The sequence below is a fragment of the Centruroides sculpturatus genome, unplaced genomic scaffold (assembly GCF_000671375.1).
Source record: "Centruroides sculpturatus isolate CEXI.00-Female unplaced genomic scaffold, Cexi_2.0 scaffold1423, whole genome shotgun sequence".
Lineage (NCBI taxonomy): Eukaryota > Metazoa > Arthropoda > Arachnida > Scorpiones > Buthidae > Centruroides > Centruroides sculpturatus.
Window position 1 is genome coordinate 38,804 of NW_019386374.1, and position 24,167 is coordinate 62,970.

The 24,167-nt window shown below is 33.5% G+C and overlaps 2 protein-coding genes and 1 pseudogene across 2 annotated transcripts; 1 reads left to right on the forward strand and 2 right to left on the reverse strand.

Annotated features, from left to right (window-relative positions):
- Window positions 1-8,312, reverse strand: part of LOC111614725 — a 27,810-nt pseudogene extending 19,498 nt beyond the window's left edge.
- A 2,544-nt stretch (window positions 8,313-10,856) lies between these two features.
- On the forward strand, window positions 10,857-12,067 carry LOC111614726 (zinc finger protein 271-like). Its single transcript, XM_023356092.1, has 2 exons — window positions 10,857-11,386; window positions 11,471-12,067. The coding sequence occupies exons 1-2, from the start codon at window positions 10,857-10,859 to the stop codon at window positions 11,943-11,945; spliced, it is 1,005 nt and encodes a 334-aa protein (XP_023211860.1). The 3' UTR covers window positions 11,946-12,067.
- A 1,891-nt stretch (window positions 12,068-13,958) lies between these two features.
- Window positions 13,959-23,937, reverse strand: LOC111614727 (ATP-dependent DNA helicase pif1-like). The gene is made up of 3 exons (XM_023356093.1): window positions 23,910-23,937; window positions 20,747-21,354; window positions 13,959-14,639 (listed from the first exon to the last, which is right to left on the reverse strand). The coding sequence occupies exons 1-3, from the start codon at window positions 23,935-23,937 to the stop codon at window positions 13,959-13,961; spliced, it is 1,317 nt and encodes a 438-aa protein (XP_023211861.1).
- Window positions 23,938-24,167: the final 230 nt, after the last annotated feature.

Below are 24,167 nucleotides of genomic sequence, written 5' to 3' on the forward strand. Positions count from 1 at the left end.
CAGTGTTGCCACCTTTTCAAAATTGCTGACCCGGACATTTTAAAGTTAGGATGTTATACTCAGAAATAGAAAAAAATTACGATTTTATTGTAAATAGAAAATAAATATTTTCTTATTTAAAGATAAGCATGTACAGTACAGTACATGATATATTATTAAAGTAACACAATAATCACATGTGGCATATCAAAAAATAATTAATAATAGTCTGGTGTCTATATTAATCGTAAATAATAATACATAAAATTAAGAATATTAAATAATAACACATACCAACATTAATAATATTAAGTAACAAAAGTTACGTTTTATCTGATATAACATATGAATATAGAAATATGAAGTAAGAGTGCAACTATCCAGACGCGAGCGAGCGACAATGTGTGGCGAGAAGAGTTGATGACGTTTCACGCTCTCTGTTTCACCATTAATTATCAATTTGTCAGGTTTTCGTACAAATTGTGAAATTATGATGAAACAAAATAAATTTATATAATATTTGAGAGTATTTTACTTTAACCGTTAACTTCACACCCCTACCCAAACTTATTCCTAGGCTAACAATGACGAAAAAATATATTTTTAGAAAACCGGCTTGCCCGGGTGAAAATCATCATGGTAGCAACACTAATCAGAACCGAAATCAATCGCTCTTCTCCGTATGTGGATTAACATATCACACTTTCGGCCGTAGTTGGAAATGTGTAAATATCCCGAATTTCCTCAACTTTTTAAAATTTCCTTACAAATATAGAATTTTTAAAATACTTTCCTATCCCCTAAAAGCGGACACTATTCCCTAAATGTAAGGAAACTTCTTTAATTAGGATTTCCGTCTTTTTCAGGAGTTTATTCCTAGAAAAGATTTAGACCACTTGCGGGAAGAAAACAAAAGAATAGTGTAGAGGTCAAGGCACTCACCTTATGTGAACGAATACTATTTTTTTTTCTTTTTTTCGGTTGAGGAAGACACGGGAATAAAGAAAAATGGAAGGTAAAGGTTTGTCCTTCATACATAGCGCGTTTTTTTTCTAATTTTGCACCTGACTAGTAGACGTGTCTTAATCAGATACGAACTTTGGGGGGCGACGCGTATCATAAGAGCTATAAGCGAAAACTCATCGGATTACTTACGATGGAAACCGCCATTGCCTTACCTTGTTCACGTCGCGAAGTAGCTACATCGGACGGCAGACGTTTACAAATAAGGATAGTTTCATAAGCGCTGTTCTAATACCTGTTGCATCTATTGTTTTTCGAGTAAAACATTTCCAAACAGAAAAGTCTTTATGTCCGAGCCTATTGATCCCACGTTTTACATATTATATAACTTTACATCTTTAAATTAAAGAAATTCGTTATATAAAACATATGTTTGTAAATTTATAATCATTTAATCTCAATTTTAATTAAAGTCATTTGATTATGTTCTCTTTTTAAAGAAGTTAATCTCGAAAAATAAATCGTCCTTGTCAGATCTTTAACTGGTGAATTTCGTTATAAAATGTTGCGGTGTAACTCGAGCAAAGTTCGTCAAACTGTAGTCCGCGGGCTGTCCACGTGAGTTGCCACAAGAAGCAGTCACGTGTTAGCTATAAGGGTGAATTCTGAACCTATTCTTGCATTCTGGCGGGAGGAGCGCTGTCAGAGGCAACAACGGTTCTTTCTGGCAGTAGTTTACAACGTGGCCTGCTCCATGGCTCGGATAGTTACGTTTTATTCTTTATTATGTGGTTTTATAAATGAAAATTTACAAGTTGTGAGACAGCGTGTTAATGTATATAGGTCCACACCGTAATGTAAGTGGTAAGTGTCGTTTCATGTTTTTTTCGTATGTATTTTGAATGCTGTTGGAATCCTTCTTTTAAATTTTGTCTCGAAAAACGCATATTTCAAAATTATACATCCCGCCATCTTTTTCTTTCTTTGTCCGTCGTTCACAAATGTCTACAAATAGCAGGCAGCGTGTCATGTCGTGTCTTACCACGACTTGTATAGGGCAGCGCCCGAAGGCGAAGCTGCCCGATATATAAGATGTGAAACCGAGGGCACCTCTAAATGTGTAATGTGTTAAGCCTTGTATCCGTTTACTTCCTCAGACGCTATTATTGAACTATTCTCGAACTATTTAGTAAGATTCACGGGAATTTTACACAGCGGAGCGACCGCTATTAACAAACGCACCTTAAGTAGTCTTTGATCTAACACGTGAAACAAAGTATTGTATGTTCGGAAACACGGACGGACGGCCAAGCGCGGTCATGTGACCCGATTTTGACATCACTCGGTCACGTGACTGGGCTTCTGGTGTGTTTTCGGGCAGTTACTCTTCTCGCGGAAGAATCCGTTCTTTTTGCAGGAATCACGTGATAGAGCAAACGACGTCTTATTATTAACAGGTGATTAACTCTTTTGTCACTTCGAACAGCTCGCGGACTACAGTTTGACGAACTCTGCCCAGTTACGCTTTCGTAACACCGTAACGTTCTATAAACAAATTCCAGTTAATAATTGACAACGACGATTTATTTTTCGATATTAACTCCGTAAAAACAGAACAAATGAAAGAATAAATAACCGAATTACAGTAAAACCTGTCTATGGAGACCACCCACGGTTCCTTCAAAAAGTGGTCTTTTAGACAGGTGGTGCTGTAATACCGTATTTCCGTACGTATTTTGCACACTTTTTAGCCATTTCTACTAAGCAAAACTCGAGGCGAGCAAAAATAAGCGAATTTTTTCAACGATACGGCTATATTGGTATTGTATTTTATTCTTATCGGATAACCCGATTTACAGGAGTCGTCATGATATTATAAGACAGATTAAACACCAATATTTTAAAGATTAATACAATACTCGCATTTTCTCGATTATAATGCAGACTTTCTTTTTTCCGACTTAATTAATTCGACTCGGTTCTTTTCGTTCGATCCCCAGTTACGTATATTACGTCATCAATATATATGCGCGTCTTATCTCTCCATCACTTTGCTTTTGGTTTTCGTTAGTTTAATGTTATTTTAACTTTAAAAATACTGTATTTTTTAATATTTAATATTTTCTTAATTAATTTAGTACAATAAGAAAAATTATTAATTAATAATAAAACGATTTTATTATTTTTTCTCATTACACAATTTCATTACAATCGCGGAATCGAAAAAGGAAGTAAAACTGATTTTTGCATTAATGCGTTTATTGTTTTTTGAATATTTTGCCTGCGAAAATTACTTGGATATTATTTTTCTAAAAATATCGTGGAAATAAGGTAGGTTGATACAGAAACTATTTATCGCACGTGTACTGTATATGAGCTTCAAAATAAATAAATAAAAATAGATTTTATCAAACGATGAGATCAGCCGATTAATTGTATCGTGTACAATATTTTACACCCCCAAGGAAAATACTGTAGGTCTAGGGTAAAATAAATTTTGTTTTCCCACAGTTAAACTTCGCCGCTAATTGCTGTTGTGATAACTTTAATACGATCTTCTAACGACAGCACTTTGCATTTCGGACATTTTCCAACAAACTGAAATGAATTTCCTTTGTTGCTAGACTAATTTATTAACACCTGCACCTAATTTCAAGGGTGGGAGAAGTGCCCGGGATGGGTTCGAACGAGAGTTTAGACTAATTCATTATATTAGGAGGTGGAAACGTTGTTGAGATGGGTTCTTACAATAGTTTAGACCAGATACATTCGCGAAAGTGGTCGCTTATTACAGGTGTTGTATGTTGTTTCGGACCAAAAATCGATGCCCGCGGTCGCGTTACACAGGTGGTCGTTTAATACAGGTAACTTATACGAAGACTCTATGGATAAACTATTCCGTGCCAGAAATTTTTGCTCGTTTTGACAGGTGTCCTGTCGAATGCAGGTGGTCGTTTAAGCAGTTTTTACTGTACTTTAAAACTCAGATTGAATGCTTATAACTATAAATTTAATACCTAAATTTATAAACATGTATGTTTTATAAAACTAATCTCTAATTTTATAATGTGAAGTAATATAACGATAATATATAAGTTACTGTAATTAAGATGTGCGACCACCTGCTTTCCTAGTTTTGGCAATTATTCTCAACACAATGCAAACTGTCAGTGTTTAAAAAATACTCCATAGAGACTTCTTCCGTTTTGAAAATAAAACATTTTATAACAATAGCTTCTCTAACACGTGAAACACGTGTTAGGGAGCTGTTGGGGTGTTTTTTAATAAATAATAATAAAATTTAGTTAATAATTACGTTAAAAGTATACAAACTCTATATTGAATTTGTAATATTCATTAACACTATTAATCGGGGTTATTAGCAATCAAATGTCATATTACTGATAAGACTCTTATTTATAAAATCGTACTGCCGTTTTATGTTACCAGCTTAGAGGTATGAAGGAGTACAGTACAGTACATGTCGAGAGTTGATATTTGGCACAGAGTATTAGGTGCCCAAATCATTTGCGCATAAAAATCCAGACTCGTAGGCAGTTGGGGGACCGAGAACCGAATCAAAATATAATACAAAATGGCCACCCTCTTCTACAAACAGGCAAAACAGCCACCTCACTCCACGGAAGCCAGGTAGGGGAGAGTACCACCCACGGTCATTCTAAGAAGTGAACTCCGACCTTAGGACTGAAGACGTAGTTTCTTCAATGTTAAATAAAATTTGTAATCTAATTTTGTAAATTTGGGAGTACTTCAAATACGACATTAAAACAGGGTGTTGTTACAAGTAGGTTTTTTAACATTATCTAATATAGTAAAATCGTGGGATCTATAAAAATTTTACGTTATATTAGGATTGTCGTTACAACCGATGACGTTATAATCGGGTTAAACTGTATATTGTTCGTGCAAAATAAAAAATAATTTCGGACGATACAATAGCCACGATTATTTGTTTCAAAAACGGGTAATTTTCATTACGCATCGACAAAAATTCAACCCGGGCCGACACGCAACGGAGAGAAATTTCGAAATTGGATAGGTTAATTTCATGGAAAATGCATCGTGGACGGCGAAGTTTGAACGATCGCGCCCAAAAGCAGCGATACCAAAGAAGATTGGAGAATAGAACGAGACCCGCCTTGAGCGTCAAAGTGATTCCGGTTATTAGTGAGTCTCCGAGACAGTCTTGTCCCAAATACGGCTTTGCCGTTTTACTTGTTTTATATTAGTTTAATACAAATAAGCAAATTTTTAGTAGTGAAAGGGTCGTAGAGGAAGACGACGATATTACATTTACAGAGTAGAATAAGGAACAATCTCAAATAAATGTTATATGAAAGACTAGATATACACATTACTTTTAACAATGAAATGCAATATAAAAGTAATGATAGAATAAATATAAAGAAAGTAATCGAAACGTAATAAGTAATTACATTCACAAATTATTAAATGGGCAACTGTTTACGTGATAATTTTCGACAAAACAGAATAAACAAAGAACTTGTTGACATCGTTCACATTTAACAAATCGAAGGTTTTGGCAATTATTCTCAACACAATGCAAACTGTCAGTGTTTAAAAAAGAGAAACAAACTTGTTTTACATTTAAAAATTCACTTATTTTATGTGTGAGACCAGAAGCAAACCATGCATATTTAATCAAATTATTAAATATTGGCGCAGATAATTAATGGTAAAGAATCGAATGTAACTTTATTACGCCATTTCTAGTTGTCCGAAACAATTTAATCGAAGAAGCATTACAATATAATTGTATAGCATTTAAAATTTTTTTAGCTAAAAGTTTCGCTTGTCTATGAAATCCAAAGGTTGGCGTATAAACGTACACTTTAGTGGAATAATTAGTACTTGGCATAAATTTTGATTTATATATGTTTGTAACAATGAGTTTTCTGTTATATTGGCGATATTACGTCTTTTACACAGTTTGTAATAATTACAATCGTAGCTGTAACTGTAACGTTTGGATCATTAAAAAGCGATTATCACATTATCAGGCATTCTCACATAAACGATTAAATTCTGCTATAATGTTTTGAATATTTACAAGTCTCTGATTTTCGAAAATTCTAGAATTTATTCTTAACATAATATCGTTATTTTCCTCTGCGATCTTTTCAGTACTAAAAATATGCTTTTTTTGTGTTAAACTAATATAATATGGAGTTTGTATACATTTAACGTAATTATTAACTAAACTTTATTAATATTCATTAAATGACATTCTAACAGTTTCCTTGTGAGATGTATTTAAAGAGCGAATAGCGGCCTTTTTAGATATCTACTCAGATACTTAATGTTTAAATTTAACGAAAACGTTTGCTTATTAAAAATTTTGTGCTGGAGATATACAGAGATTTTGTTATATAATTTATAGAAATGCATTCTTTATCTTCAAAATTCCAATTACATTTTACTCGACTGTTTCGGTCGTGATATAAACTCGGAATGAAAGATTGATCGTCGCTAAACACGTTCAAATGAGTCCTGAAAACAATAAACTATTAAAATATACTTGAGCGGTTATCGCAGCTTTAAAACTTTTCTAGAAAGTTACTCTTTAAAAAGAGAATTGATTTCCAGAATAGTAAGTATAACTTTGATACTCGTTTTTTTGGGCCAAATCTCAAAGAACGGAAACCAAACTAATAAACTAATACGTAATTTAAACGCTTAATTGGGACACGTTTTCGCTAAATTGGGGCAGTAGCAGAAAAGGAATATAGCAGTTTTTGATAAACAGTATTTTAGGGTTCTTCCGAAAATAATGCTATCTTACGTTCACTAATGTGTAGGGTTAACGCAGGCGTGGCCAACAGTTTTTGCCCCCCGGGCCGTATTAGAGAAAACTTTTTCACGGGCCGAACGAAATACTGTATTAAAATTTAAAAATGTTAAATACAAAAACGATTTCTTTAAGTAAATAAATAGAGAGGTTGCTGCCGAAGTTTTTATTTTTAAAACGTGAACTTCGAACGTCGAGCGCCGCTTACAAGTTAACGGCGCTCGACGTTCGAAGTTCACGTTTTACGGATGAAAACTTTGGCCACAACCTCTCTAATATTTAAATACAGTAGAGCCTCGATTATCCGACCCCCGATTAACCGACACCTCGGTTAACCTACCGTCCTAGTCGGCAAATTTCAAATGTCCGCTAATGATGTGGCGCTACAATATTTGGCTATGTCTTGCTACTTTAATATTATTTTTACGTGTTTTAGCTGGCAACACTCATTCGACCATGAAAGGGAGCCAGTATTTAAACGAGGCTTAATTTTCTAATTTTTAACGCTACAATAGCGACGATTATTATTTTAAAAAATTTTTGTTAGGCTTAACATCGATGAAAATTCAACGCGAAGTAGGTTAATAGCGATATACTAATTACATGGGATATAATAATATACTGCACTAATAATGGATTTTTTCATATTTTCGGTTATCCGACTTTTCAATTATCCGACCAACCCCAGTCCCCAATTGAGTCGGATAATCGAGGCTCTACTGTATATGAGTATTATATTTCTAGCAAAGCACACGAATTACGAAGTTAAATTGAATATCACCTGTATATCTTGAATTACTGTCTAACATACATTATTTTATGATAAATATTAATATTTTAAATCTATCATTTTTTTTATTCTGGCACTATCACTCAGACGAGTACAAAAGTTGTAAATCTCTACAACGGATTTTTTTTTAAATAAAGAAGTATCGCGAATCCATTCGACCAATTATTGGAAGTTAAGTAGTTAATATTGAAAGATTAATCGTGGGGCCGCATAAATTTATTAAGCGGACCGTATGTTGGCCATGCCAGGGCTAAAAATTGGTAAAGACAAGCAATTTTGTCTTTCTCTTGAGCTGTTCGGTTTTTCCGGAAGGGATCATCATAGCGGAACGTATCACACCAGGTTCTCGTCTGAGAAAAACTTGAATTCGAGCTCCTGCCATTGACACTGTTTGCTGTAGTGGCATAATTCAGAACTAATTGCTAATATATAAGTTAATAGAGAGGTTGCGGCCGATGTTTTCATCGCGAAAACGTGTACGTCAGACGTTCAGCGCCGCCTTCCTGTAAGCCTAGATGTTTGACAATGGTAACTAAAACGTCAGTGGAATCATTCTCGACGTTCCAAACGCCAATGTGCAACTTCTAGGCTTACAGGAAGGTGGTGCTGAACATCTGATGTACACGTTTTCGCAATGGAAACGTCGGCCGCAACCTCTCTAATAATTTTACAAGTCTAATTGTCTAATTACAGTCGCTATTCGAAAATAGTCGTATGAATTCTTTTATCTTTTGCTGAATAAAACTCCATATTTTTAATAAAGAAATATTTATCCAAATGTAATTATGAAGAAATGTAAACGTTCAGATTTAAACTAAAAGCTTATACATAGAAACAACATATATATTAATTATTTAATAAAACGATTCATTCGATTTTTATAATAAATCAAATTATCGTCTTATTAATTAAATAACCAATAAAAGTTATTCGAATATTCAAAAAATTGTTTTAATAAAATTTATTTAGTAAATAAATTGATACAACAGCCGATCAATAAATAAATAAACAGCTGAGAAACCAGCCATTTTGCTTTTGGCTGGTTATTTGTCATCCTTAAATCTAAAACTTTTATTGACATTTTCATATACGTATATCCAAATATATATATCATTAACGACATATTAAGCATCATAAACAATAAATTAGTGTACTAATGAAGAAAAAATGAAACGTGGTATATACTGTTTAAGAATACAGCACATAGCTGTAACGGAAAATTTAGAATTAATATAGAAGTATCTAACAATAAAATATCTACATATAACATAACGCTGGAAACTGGAATGTTCACATGAAACATTTCCGTTATGATCAGATTTATTGGAACATTAAGAAATTATGTGTAATTATAGCAAAACAATAACTTACAAGGTCTGTATCTGTATAGACCCTAAGATTACATTTGGAATAGTTNGTAGTACTGCTGATGAGGGGCATGCTAGCCCGAAACACGTGTAATATGTGTACAGAAACTATTACTACAGGTGATATAATAAAGAAATTTTGTTTTTTCCTGAACTAACTCTCATTGCTGGTGTTAATCTTTAAACACCAGTATTAAGTCCTATTAATAAGTAATGTCCAAGTAGACAATTAACAATAACATTAGAATTTAAAAAGACAGTAAGGCTTTTACAATTAAGTATAAATATTATTGAATAATTTACTCTATTATGATTCTGTCTCCCTATTATCTACAAGAATAAGTTAAGTTATATCAAGTTAAGCAACTTTACTTAGCCGTATAGTCAACTATTACTTGAAACAAAGGAGAAATATCAAAAGAGTATGACCTTTTGATATTTCTCCTTTGTTTTAAGAGGAAACATGTTTCCATCATTAAACACACTTCTTCTATCTCCATGGATGATCATCCATGCTCACACCATAACATTTCCTTCTCCATGTTTAAGGAAAAGGTTGTGCCAATTTTTATTTTTTTCACAGTCTGAACAACAGAACGAAAGTTAAATTTGCAGTCAACTGAAAATATATTACATGCTTGAAGTACTCGTAATATTTTATTTCCTGTTTCATATTATAGGTAGTCAATGTAAACTTCTACAATAATAAAACGTACTTTTATTTCAATTTAGAGTTATTTTTTCGTACCATTTACATTCTGTATAGATATTTTTCGTATAGACAACTTTTCAATACAATTTTCAAAAAATTCACGAATGACACTTCATCACAAAACATTTAAAATTACCAGAATAGAGTTTTCAAAAATGTATTGGTATTTTTGTAAATGAGTAAACTGTTAATCTGTAAATATCAAATAATTTAAAAACAAAATATAGGTATTTTAAAAAATTTATCGTAGAAAATAGAATTTTTATCATTGTACAATATGTATTGAAAATGAATTTTTATGATATTTAAGATCGTTTTATTTTTTCCATTTAGCTAATCATCACCCTGAAAACACTGCAAACAGAAACTAAAAAGGAAAAGAACGAAAATTTAATCCTGCAAGAATGAAATCCATGATTCACTCTTAAGAATTTGTTTTCTACCCTTGCCTGTGTTATAAGTTTCTATTATTGTGAACGAGTTATGAGGAAAGTATAAAGTTTAAGAGTATAAAGAATAATCATAAGTTTTTTTTTTTTAAAATACAATATTCTTTTTATTTAAATGTAACATATTATACAAGTTTACATTTAACAATAGCAATGAATAATAATATGAATAATACATTCTAATGTTAAACTGATGTGAATTCAAATTTTATAAAATTTATTTTTAATGTATGTTCTTATTACTTTCAGATGTTCTTTTGATGAAATAAAAAGTTTTAAAGAAAATATTGTCCAAGATTATAACAAAATTGTATATTCGATACATTGCTTTATTTATATCAGTGCTATTCTTTAAAAACATAAAAGAAGCGAGAGATCCAACTGCAAGGATATAAAAAGAGAATTCATGAAGATATAAATACACTTGAAGAATGTTTTACAGATATTGTTTACTTTAATATGTTGTCCCTGATTAGTTGTCGTTGAAAATATTAGTAAAATAATATATTTATACTCGAACATAATTATCTCTAAAATTATTTTTGTGTGTTTTGATACAGAAATGTTCGTTTAGATATAGAAATTATTATATAATTAAATACTATTATTAATTTAATTATTATTCTTATATAAGTAACTTTAAGTTATACATGGATAAAATATTATTTAAAAACGATTTTTTTAATTGCAGAGAAATGGAACCAAAAACAATTTTCATGTAAACGCTGTAAGAAGAATTTCAAAACTAAACAAAATTTGCAAAATCATGGAAGAATCCATAAGTTATACATGGATAAAATATTATTTAAAAACAATATTTTTAATTGCAGAGAAATGGAACCAAAAAAACTATTCTTGTAACCACTGTAACAAGAATTTCAAAACTAAGCAAAGTTTGAAAACTCATGAAAAAATCCATACAGGAAGAAAGCCTTACAGCTGTGACGAGTGTAAACAACAATTTTCATTAAAGTCAAACTTAATTAAACACATTCGGGTCCACACTGGAGAAAAGCCTTACAGTTGTGACAAGTGTAAAAAGAAGTTTGCACAAAGCTCAAACTTAAATAAACACCTTCGGATCCACAGTGGAGAGAAGCCTTACAGTTGTGACAAACGTAACAAGAAGTTTACGCAAAAAGGAAGCTTAATTATACACCTTCGGGTACACACTGGAGAAAAGCCTTTTAGTTGTGACGAGTGTAAACAACAGTTTTCAGGAAAGTCAAGCTTAATTAAACACCTTCGGGATCACACTGGAGAAAAGCCTTACAGTTGTGACGAGTGTAAACAGAAATTTACACAAAAGTCAAGCTTAATATTACACCTTAGAACACACACTGGAGAAAAGCCTTACAGTTGTGACGAGTGTAAACAGAAGTTTAAAACTAAACAAAGTTTGCAAATTCATGAAATAACCCATACAGGAGAAAAGCCTTACAGTTGTGAGGAGTGTAAACAGAAGTTTTCAGTAAAGTCAAACTTAATTAAACACCTTCAGACCCACACTGGAGAGAAGCCTTACACTTGTGAGGAGTGTAAACAGAAGTTTGCACGAAAGGAATGCTTAACTCAACACCTTCGGATCCACACTGGAGAAAAACCTTACACTTGTGACGAGTGTAAACAGAAGTTTAGACAGAGGTCAAACTTAATTGCACATATTCGGGTCCACACTGGAGAAAAGCCTTACAGTTGTGACGTCTGTAAGCATAAATTTTCACAAAAGGCAGAATTAATTAAACACCATCGGATTCACACTGGAGAGAAGCCTTACAGTTGTGACCAGTGTAAAAAGAAGTTCGCAGAAAGGTCAAACTTAATTAAACATCTTCGGATTCACAGCAGACGATAGCCATTATGTCCAGCGAAATTCAATCGAAGCAAGGTTTTAAAGTAAATAAAAATATTCGCACTTAAAAATTTTGAAGGAATATTACTTTTAATTTTTATTCATGTAGAATAATCGAAAGATGTAAGCGAAATTGATTTTCAAAGTAAAATGATGATGTTTTTCTAATTTCTGAAAGATTTTAACTAAAAAATCATTTCATTTAATATTCAATATATAAATAAAATGTTATGTAAAATTTTCTTGAACAGAGAATTGTTCTATAGACACTTACCCGTATTAATTACAGTTAATATTAATTTATTCGGTCAGTAATTAGGACAGTGCATATTTTGCTGTAATTCATAATACAGGAAATTCTTGTGTATTCAAACTTTACTATTTGTTCAGGCACAGATGTACAAATTTACATGTTAAGGTATTTGGTTAGTTTGAAATTGGAATTGACAATTTTGTTCAAACTGCGATAAGCCGATGTTAACTTGTTTGTTTACATGAATGTGCTTCCAAAACAGAAGTAATTCGTTATGTCAGTTTTGTTAAATTACTAACAGATGAGCCCAGCGTTACTGGGGCAAAAGGTAACGATAGCAAAAAATTAAGATTTAGCCCATCTTACCGTTTTAACCTGGTGCAAGAATTAGGTCCACCTCTTCCAAGACTAATTAGAGAATTTTTGATGGGTCTGAATATATGTTCAATTTCTCTCAAAATGCAAAAAATATCATATATAGTATTGTACACACTAGAACCCGATTTCTTTAGGGTAAGCCTTAATCCTCTCTCTCTCTCTCTCTTTCTCTGCCGCAGAGGAAATTTCCAAAAATCGCTTTTTTGTGTACATTCTCATGACATACCCTAAGTGTGTACCAATTTCAACTTTTAACTGTTTGGGCTCTGTGCTTATTACCATTATATAAAAGAAATTAATATTCGTAATTGGCATGCGTCAGAAAAACTAGCGGCGACTTCTGTAAATGACACTTCAGCGAGAGTGTTCGCTGAAACCTGGAAAAGCCGACAGTCCACGTAATTAATCTAATGGTAGTGATCTGCTCTACTTTTTCTGAACTCAATATTATAGTAAGACAGTAATTTATAGTAAATTGGTCTTTTATAAAATTCGCAGTAGTTTGTGAAGCTTGAATTCGAATTTAATAAGTATTATTTTATTCGGAAACATTAAAAAATACATCAATAACTAAGAGAACACCATAAATATTTATTTTTTACTATAAAACATTTTACAAAATCAAAAGTACGTATATCGTAATATCACGAATAAACTAGAACGAAACATAAAAAGTGAACAAATATACATAAATATAATTAAATATGCAACTGTTCAAACGCTTGCCTTTCCTCCATCAAACATAATTTGGAAACTTCAATTAATCCTGTAAATATTTTAAAAGCCATTATTATTCCAATGATATTATATCAATCCTGAATTTTATATAATTTCTAACTGTGATTATAAAATTATCTGAAAAATATTTTCGACTCAGACACTACGCCATTATAATCAAAACAAATTGATAAAGCAAATTTTTCTAATATCCTTAAATCGAGTAATACTACTTTACTAATTCCTCTCGCCGCATCCTACTTATACCTTCTCTATTCACCTACATTTAATTTCATGTAATTATATCTAAAATGTAACAAAATCTAATTACGAATTAATTTGCTAATGAACACACTACTTGCTATTAGAACTTTATATTCTTACTAGCGGACCCGACAGACGTTGTCCTGTCTACACGTCTTTAATTTGAAAATTTTAAACTTTATGTAATAAGCTAAAACATTCTGGACCATTTTGATGAAAATTATTATTCAAATGTTATGACAATATCTAACGTCATTACATGTAAATTTATTACAATTAGACTAATCGATAGCGTGTGAGTATGTGTAATGAAATCTTCAACTTTTTTTTAATTAAAGGTAAAAAAGCTTACACTCAAACTATTTTATTTAAAAAATATATTTTTTTATTTACAAAAACTTAATTTATCGTAATGCCATTGGATGTACAATATTTTTGGTTAAACCCTGAGGTGTATAAATAAATAAATTCGATGGTTTTCCAACTCTGGAACACGCAACATATAATTGGCCGTGAGAAAAACATGGGTTTTCTAAATCTAAGCCACAAATTGTCATTGTTTGGCCTTGTGACTTATTTATAGTCATAGCATATGCTAAGCGGATTGGAAATTGTAAACGTTTGAATGGTATAATCGAATCTGAAGGAATCATTGGGATCCGTGGTAAAAGTACAACTTCACCTTGAAATTTTCCACTCAAAATAGTGGCTTCAAGAATGTTGCCCATGATTTTTTTTACAACTAATCGTGTGCCATTACACAATTTTGGGGCATTTAAATTTCGAAGCAAAATTATAGGTGAGCCAATTTTAAGTCGCAAATTATGTGGTGGCATTCCAGGTAAATCTAGTGAATTTAGAAACTCTACAGGATAGTTGACAACTTCTTCAGGATCAACAACAGTGTCAATCGATTTAAATGTAATTTCATCACCAGGCAATGACTGTTGTATTTTAAAATTGATGGCGTCAACATCTAAATTTTTTGCGGCTAAAATAGCTCGCTCTCGCAGCCATTCATGATTAGTATAATTATGTCTTAAATCTGGAAAGATACTTGTTATTAACTCATCTTTGGTAGCCACCATGTTGCAAAAATTCTCTGGAAGTCGAATATACAACCAGCGTACCTAATAGAAACCGCTAAATTGAAAACGCCACCACTCAACGACATCAAAAAAATAAAAATGACAATACTACGTAAGACGAGATCTATTACCCCCTACCCCTGATTAAAAAATCGTAAGAAATCCTTGACCCCACCCACCCCAAAATATCTTAAGTAATTTATGGACGACCCTTAACGTGTAAATTTGTATATCCGCGGCCGAAACAAATAGTATAGTTCGAATATACGAGGATTTCCTATACATATTACGAATTAGCGCCAAATATGCACTGTCCTAATTACTGATGAATAAATTGATATTAACTGTAATTAACACGGGCAAGTATATTCCTTATTCAAAAAAATTTTACATAACATTTTAATTATATATTGAATATTGTAATGCTTTTTTTCACTTGAAATTTTTCTAAAATTGGAAAAACATTTTAATTTAATACCAGTTGTGCTTGCATCTTTCGATCATTTTACATCAATAGAAATTAAAAATAACATTTCTTCAAAATTTCCAACTGTGAACATTTTTATTTGCTTTTAAATCTCGGCTTCGAATGTACTGTATTTTACTGGACATAATTAACATTCATATGTCTTTTCGTCTGTTGTGGATCTGAAGGTGTCTAATAAGGTTTGATTTTTGTGTAAATTTCTGTTTACACTCGTCACAACTATAAGGCTTTTCTCCAGTGTGGATACGAAAGTGATTAATTAAGCTTGATTTTTGTGAAAACTTCTGTTTACACTCCTCACAACTGTAAGGCTTATCTCCAGTGTGAACACGAAGGTGTGAAATTAAGTTTGACCTTTCTGCAAACTTCTTTTTACACTGGTCACAACTGTAAGGCTTTTCTCCAGTGTGGATCCGAAGGTGTGCAATTAAAGGCTCCTTTCGTGAAAATTTCTGTTTACACTCGTCACAAATGTATGGCTTTTCTCCTGTGTGGATTATTTCATGCCTTTGCAAACTTTGTTTAGTTTTGAAATTCTTCTTACATTGTTTACATGAATATTTTTTTTGGTTCCATTTCTCTGCNTTGAAGAAATATTTTATCCTCAAGATTTATGCAGCAAGATCCAAGCTCATTGTTTCTCAATTCGGTTTCGACTGAAGTCACCGTAAAGAAAGCAAGCAACATAAACATAACGGAAACTTCTATATCTCAGAAAATGTAGGATCAACTATAACATTTTTAATAGTTGAAACTGGCACCAAAAGTTTGATGTATCAGTTAGAATCAGTGGCGTAGCTTGGGTGTCAGCTGCTCAGGGCGGAGGAAAATTTCGCTATCCCCTTATTTAGGTATTTCAATTTAAAAGACTATAATTCAGTTTCGTCACAGAATAAGTAATGAAAAATTCCGTGCTAATGTTGCCACCTTTTTAAAATCACTGACCGGACGGCAGGTGAGGTTTGTTGGAACAGAAGTTCCTGACGCACGAGTATGTCATTTCGCAATGCGAAGAATAATGTGCAGTGCATGCCGGTTCTAAATCAGTTACAGTTAGCAACTAGGGAGACTTGGATAGGAGTAATGCAAGTGACCTAGCTCTATTGGATATTGGAGGTGTATATACATACGAATAAATCGAACAAGCAAAAACAAAATAAATAAATAAATAAACAACGTCGACAGGTTGCACACGATATCCCCGGACAGCGAGTCGATTCCCGGACTGTTCGGATGGTAACACTACTCCGTGCTTATTTCAATCGCTCCAAATCGAGGTGGGCAAAAATATGAAATAAAATGATTCAAATTCTTACAAGATATTATTATTACTTATTGTGAAATTTTGCCGCACCCTAAAAAGTGCTGCCCGGGGCGAACCGCCCCTGCCGCCTCCCCTACACTACGCTACTGGTTAGAATATTAATTAAATGGAAAAAGACTGTCCAGTCTACTGTCTACTAGATGCCGCCATTGGCTCTGTATTTCTCCTATTTTGGATTGATCAGTTAGAGTTCCGGAGAGATCAAAGTAAACGACAAATAGGACTTAAGCAAATACTAGGAAATAAACCTATTGACAATAAAATAAGTTGGATGGTTTTCAGTAGCGTGCTGTCATTGGAAGCGCCCCTTCCCTTGTATTTTCTAGAAAATAAATACATATTGTGTGTTTAGTTTCATATAATTAAAATTTATATTTTATTATAGCCGCATTATATATATTATTNTTGTGCTTGCATCTTTCGATCATTTTACATCAATAGAAATTAAAAATAACATTTCTTCAAAATTTCCAACTGTGAACATTTTTATTTGCTTTTAAATCTCGGCTTCGAATGTACTGTATTTTACTGGACATAATTAACATTCATATGTCTTTCGTCTGTTGTGGATCTGAAGGTGTCTAATAAGGTTTGATTTTTGTGTAAATTTCTGTTTACACTCGTCACAACTATAAGGCTTTTCTCCAGTGTGGATACGAAAGTGATTAATTAAGCTTGATTTTTGTGAAAACTTCTGTTTACACTCCTCACAACTGTAAGGCTTATCTCCAGTGTGAACACGAAGGTGTGAAATTAAGTTTGACCTTTCTGCAAACTTCTTTTTACACTGGTCACAACTGTAAGGCTTTTCTCCAGTGTGGATCCGAAGGTGTGCAATTAAAGGCTCCTTTCGTGAAAATTTCTGTTTACACTCGTCACAAATGTATGGCTTTTCTCCTGTGTGGATTATTTCATGCCTTTGCAAACTTTGTTTAGTTTTGAAATTCTTCTTACATTGTTTACATGAATANTAAGTAATGAAAAATTCCGTGCTAATGTTGCCACCTTTTTAAAATCACTGACCGGACGGCAGGTGAGGTTTGTTGGAACAGAAGTTCCTGACGCACGAGTATGTCATTTCGCAATGCGAAGAATAATGTGCAGTGCATGCCGGTTCTAAATCAGTTACAGTTAGCAACTAGGGAGACTTGGATAGGAGTAATGCAAGTGACCTAGCTCTATTGGATATTGGAGGTGTATATACATACGAATAAATCGAACAAGCAAAAACAAAATAAATAAATAAATAAACAACGTCGACAGGTTGCACACGATATCCCCGGACAGCGAGTCGATTCCCGGACTGTTCGGATGGTAACACTACTCCGTGCTCATTTCAATCGCTCCAAATCGAGGTGGGCAAAAATATGAAATAAAATGATTCAAATTCTTACAAGATATTATTATTACTTATTGTGAAATTTTGCCGCACCCTAAAAAGTGCTGCCCGGGGCGAACCGCCCCTGCCGCCTCCCCTACACTACGCTACTGGTTAGAATATTAATTAAATGGAAAAAGACTGTCCAGTCTACTGTCTACTAGATGCCGCCATTGGCTCTGTATTTCTCCTATTTTGGATTGATCAGTCAGAGTTCCGGAGAGATCAAAGTAAACGACAAATAGGACTTAAGCAAATACTAGGAAATAAACCTATTGACAATAAAATAAGTTGGATGGTTTTCAGTAGCGTGCTGTCATTGGAAGCGCCCCTTCCCTTGTATTTTCTAGAAAATAAATACATATTGTGTGTTTAGTTTCATATAATTAAAATTTATATTTTATTATAGCCGCATTATATATATTATTACAAATTTCTATACTGCACGTGAAAAAACGATAAGATTGCTATTGTATATTCGAATATTAGTGGCGGAATGGAAGTACATTATTATCAGCTTTCAAACAGCCAGATTCGCACATGCGCTTTACAGAGCACCAACCTCACTCAGTTTAGTTGGTGGAAGCCTAGGACCTAAGGTGGATGCTACACGTATACCGCATCCGATTCTATCGAGGACCGGTTCTGGTCTGTTAGACGCCTGCCCGCTAGATATTTGGCCACCCTCGCCCGATTACATAAATCGCGAGTAGATTTATAACTTAACCCAACCGATAAGAATTTACTGGTATGTTTTTACGATAATTCCGTATAGTTGATAGGAGTTTTAAAAAATCCATTAAAATATTTGATATTTTTATCTTGCTCTCCGATCTTATATTACTCACGGATTTCAATGTTAAATCAGTGATATTACGATTTCGTGTGTCCTGTCTATAAGGGGATGTAGAAAAAAACATGTACAATTCTTGTACAATGTTAAAAAATTAACTGTTACTTTGACAGCGTCATTTACAACTAAATTTAATGAATGAGAGATGCACGAGATACAGAAAAAGCTCTAGAATTTATTTTCCTTACATTTACGATTTATGTATCCGTTTGTCATAAAAATTTGTCTTTCTACTTTTTTCCCGAGACTACAAATATTCGAGTACAAAGTAACCGGTTTCGACTTATTTCTACTTAAGAAGTAGTTAAATAATTAAGCGATTGGGGAATTAGGGACATAAATAAAACCCTGCTGAAAGAGCCGGAATTTTACTTAAAAGCTTAACCGAACCAATCTCTAGCCGGGTACAGTGGGGACTGATTTCTCGTTTTAATAAATCTTTTGGTGTTTATAACTGTTATTTTACATCCGATATGACAAAATATTATTCAATAAGTCGATTTAAATTTTTTTGGCTGCAATTTGAAAAGTTGGGATCAGATACGGAAATGTAAATGAACATTTACATTTTTATTTATATAGATTTGTATTATAATTTAAATTGACCAATCGTAAAGTGTAATATGGTTATNTAACAAAATTATTCACCATATACAGAAATTTAACTTGGTTACTTTACAACAATATTTAATTATTCATGCATTTTATGTTCTTTGGGCAACATTTACATTTTTATCAATACAATATCTTTTACAGTGACATATTATAAACCCTTTGTGAAATTCGAAGTTTATTTAATTTCGTAAAAGAATTTAATCCTGTACCTACAGAAATGAACTATAGAGTTCGTGGGAATTTTATAATCCTTCCTGTCCAAACATAAACATTCTCACGATGAAACTGTGTATAGTTTACACTTACCGGCCAAATTCGTCATTTTGTTATTTTAACAGCAACTTTAACTTTCAACAATCGGTCTCGTGATATATTTTCCCACCACGAAGGTATAAAAGCCAGTCTTCCCCTCAGAGGAGTCGCTGATCGGGAGTCGAAACGTCGAAGGCGGCATTGTATTTTCCACTGCCACTCTTTACGACACCAACCATAGGACCTTGTACTACAACCCGAACCACTGTTGAAAAGATCTTAGAGAAAAATATCACACCGATATTGTTCAATAGATATGAAAGCATTGTTGTAAACCCTCTCTCAGCTCTTCGCGCATTAGAAAAATAGAGTATTACGGACAGAGCCGTAACTAGGCAGGTGCAACAGGTGCACCCGCACAGGGCCCACTTGGAAGAGGGGCCCAAACTGCTGTTCACAAAAAATTATATTTTTTATTTTATTTTTGTTACAAAATGTTAATTTTGTAACAAAAATAAATCTGCCCGAGGATTTTTTTAAAATTACTAAATTGAAAACGGTAACTCCCGAATAAAATCTTAGGCTCCAGGTTGTAAAAGGCGTGCAGAAATTCTGACATCATNTGAGAAAAACATGGGTTTTCTAAATCTAAGCCACAAATTGTCATTGTTTGGCCTTGTGACTTATTTATAGTCATAGCATATGCTAAGCGGATTGGAAATTGTAAACGTTTGAATGGTATAATCGAATCTGAAGGAATCATTGGGATCCGTGGTAAAAGTACAACTTCACCTTGAAATTTTCCACTCAAAATAGTGGCTTCAAGAATGTTGCCCATGATTTTTTTTACAACTAATCGTGTGCCATTACACAATTTTGGGGCATTTAAATTTCGAAGCAAAATTATAGGTGAGCCAATTTTAAGTCGCAAATTATGTGGTGGCATTCCAGGTAAATCTAGTGAATTTAGAAACTCTACAGGATAGTTGACAACTTCTTCAGGATCAACAACAGTGTCAATCGATTTAAATGTAATTTCATCACCAGGCAATGACTGTTGTATTTTAAAATTGATGGCGTCAACATCTAAATTTTTTGCGGCTAAAATAGCTCGCTCTCGCAGCCATTCATGATTAGTATAATTATGTCTTAAATCTGGAAAGATACTTGTTATTAACTCATCTTTGGTAGCCACCATGTTGCAAAAATTCTCTGGAAGTCGAATATATTGTGTATCTTCATACAATTGAATTTTTCCGTTGCCAATGTCTAACAATTGTTCAGAGAATCCTGACGCTAATGGATCATTTTGAAGTCGAACGCGCACATTAATAGTAAGGCATAATTTAGTGACACTTGACCATAGATAAGATTCTTTCAAACATGCGTTTATTTCATCTGCATATGTCGCGCGTGGAATGACTGGTAATGTTTGTCTGAAATCACCAGACAGCAGCAGTAGAGCACCACCGAAAAGCCGAGCATTATTTTTGATATCTTTCAGGGACCTGTCGAGAGCTTCAAGCGAATGCTTGTGGGCCATTGTACATTCATCCCAGATAATAATTTTACATTTTCTCAAAACTTCAGCCATGCCTGAATGCTTCTTTATGTTACACATAGCTTCGGGATTTGTATGAACGTTCAAAGGTAATTTAAGTGCTGAATGCGCAGTCCGTCCACCATCAAGTAACGTTGCTGCAATGCCTGATGAAGCAATGGCCAATGCAATATGATTTTGAGATCGAATCCGCGCAAGTATCAGTGCGATAATAAATGTTTTACCAGTGCCACCTGGAGCGTCTAAAAAAAAGAATCCACCTTGTTGTGTTGCAATTGAAACGTTAATTTGATCATATACATTTCGTNTTTTGTAACAAAAATAAATCTGCCCGAGGATTTTTTTAAAATTACTAAATTGAAAACGGTAACTCCCGAATAAAATCTTAGGCTCCAGGTTGTAAAAGGCGTGCAGAAATTCTGACATCATTTTTTGTTTTATAGTGGTACGCATATGTGGTGTCAGTCGCGTACCGTAGTGGGGGCGGCAGGGGCGTCCAGCCCCGGGCGGCACTTTTTAGGGGGCGGCAAAATTGCACAATAAATAATAATAATATCTTGTAAAAATTTGAAACATCCTAACCTATAATTGCATCGCGCCTACGACAGTGCTATCGTCCGGACAGTCCAGGAATCGGCTCCTGGTCCAGATGAACTGGTAATTTTTAATCCGATGAAATTCTGCGAAATCTGTTGACTTTTTTTCCTGTAAGATTCATTCGCGTTCATATACACCACTAATATCCAATAGAACTATTTTAAACAGGTCGCTGCACTAGCACAGAATTTCATTGCTTGTTCTTTGACAAAACTGAATTTTGGTCTTTTAAATTGAAATACCTAAATAAGGGGGGCCGAAATTTTCCTCCGCCCCGGGGGGCTGACACCCACGGTACGCCACTGTGTGGTGTATACCTGAACGACGGATTAAGCGGTAACCGAACTATGCGGGCGCGTAGTGCCCCGAAGGAGCTCCCGCAGTCTTTAAAATGCTACTGAAAAGAGGGATTGCGAAAACGCAGAAGATAGAAATAGTCCAAAAAAACGCTTCGATATATATAGATACATGGAAGTAATAAATGATATAGCTTTCTGGCCAACAATATTAACAGATGCTATTATTGATCATATTCTTAAAACAAACCAAAATGTATAGAAAAGGGATTTCTTAATAAACGAAAAAAAAAAAAAAAGTTAAGATTATGGAAATAGATAAAACACCAGATAAAGGAAGTAACTTGACACCTGAAAGATTATTTAAAATACAAATTTACAGTGTTCTTGACACTCTATTGTGTCAAATCGATTGGTGTTATGAAAAAATGAAAACTATCTGCGACAATTTTTGCTTTCACTGTGGCTCGTCTTTATAATGCATGAGTTTGCTGATTTAAAAAAATTTGGCTGCAGATCTCGCTATTAAATATAGAAAAATTTAAAAAAGTACGAACTCACAAGTGAAATTAAAAGTTTAAATTTTGAAACTTTCAATTTTACTTTTAATTTTTACTTTTTAATATTTGAAGTCGTTACTTCAAAACTTTTAATTTTGAAGTAACGACTCTTATACAAACTATAGAAACTGTATCTCCGCTTAATATTCTACAGGCATGATTTTGGTTTAATTGAGTCTTACCCAAATATCAATATCGCTCTTCGAATATTTCTAACTCCTCCCGTTTCTATTGCTTCGTGCGAGAGAAATTTTAGCAAGTTAAACTTAATAAAAAATTATTTAAGATCAACTATCAGACAAGAACGATTATCAATATTTCTATTATTTCAATAGAATACAATATCGTTAAAAATATTAATTATGATGGTGTAACTAATGAATTTTCTGAAATGAAAGCCAGAAACATTCAATTAAAATAAATCTTATTAAAAATCTATTGTAATGTATTTGTTTTATTATTTTCCCAAAACCAAATAAATTTAGGGGCCTAAATGCTTGCACAGGGCACAGGAATGGCTAGTTACATCTCTAATTACGGAAGGGATGTAACGTAGTTAAAGTTGAAACCTCTTTCTTTAGTTAATTTTAATAAACCTTTGTTTTGTTGTCAATGATGTCTTTACTGGACTGTTGCCTGCGTTTTACCGTCGAACCTCTCTGACTCTCCTCCACTCGCGTAACGCGTAACAGAACGTAACGCCATCCTTGACAAGAAAATAAGTCACCGATTTGTTGCCGGAAAGGACCCACCGACGACTTCCGACCTTCCCAGCGGCTCTTACCTTGCTTACTTCCAGATGTTAAGGCGGATTGTTATTTTATTGTTATTGTTATGCTGAAAGCCGAGTATTATTATAGTTGAGGGTGCGTTCTGAATGTTAATAAAGTTACTGTAGAAATTGTAAATTCATTACGAGCATAAAGTCAATCGAGAAGACTCCTTCTTTCCTAACTGATAGACACCTGATGTATTAATGCTCATAACAACAGCTAAAACATTTCTGAGAGCTACACGTCCCCTATCAATATTAGGCACCCTATTCAAAGCAATCGAACCAATTTCAACTGCAGAAAATTACCCTAAATTGAGAAAACTCTCCGAGCTCAAATAAAAAAAAAAATAAGACGAACGATTCTATGATGCAGATCACTGTACTGTTATTGTGAAATAATAATCAGAACAATTGGTATTGTTTTTGAAAATTTTATAACTAAAATGTCTTAGGATTTTTAGGCTTTATTAGAGGTATTAATTTACATCTCATATGGAGAGTGTCAATGGCTCAATGGTATGAAGGTTAAGAAAAGCGAAATCCTACTCGGGTGTAATATACAGTAATACCTCGGTTTTCGTTGACTTCGGTTACCATCGGTTTCAGATTTTGCCGATTGTTTTCGGACGGATTATCGACGAAAACCGAAGTATAACTGTACAGTGTACACCGTGTACTGTACAGTGATACTTCGGATACATCAATCTGCATTATTTCTTTAGCTTCCGTTGTCCTATCCTAAAACTCTCCAGTTATAGGGAAAAACAGGATGGTTTTAGGCTAACACTTTTTCCAGCGAAATTTGTGGAGCGATGAGTAATAGCATC

Excerpts from the sequence above, each read along its gene's own strand:
- LOC111614726 (XM_023356092.1), top strand. The coding sequence starts at position 10,857 with ATGGAAGAATCCATAAGTTATACATGGATAAAATATTATTTAAAAACA. Across the intron at positions 11,387-11,470 it reads TGTGACGAGTGTAAACAGAA|GTTTAAAACTAAACAAAGTT; the intron begins ATTTACACAAAA and ends GTGTAAACAGAA.
- LOC111614727 (XM_023356093.1), bottom strand. The coding sequence starts at position 23,937 with ATGGTAACCGAAGTCAACGAAAACCGAG. Across the intron at positions 21,355-23,909 it reads CGAAGTCAACGAAAACCGAG|ACGCTCCAGGTGGCACTGGT; the intron begins GTATTACTGTAT and ends TCTTTTTTTTAG. Across the intron at positions 14,640-20,746 it reads CAGAGAATTTTTGCAACATG|GTGGCTACCAAAGATGAGTT; the intron begins GTGGCTACCAAA and ends TTTTGCAACATG.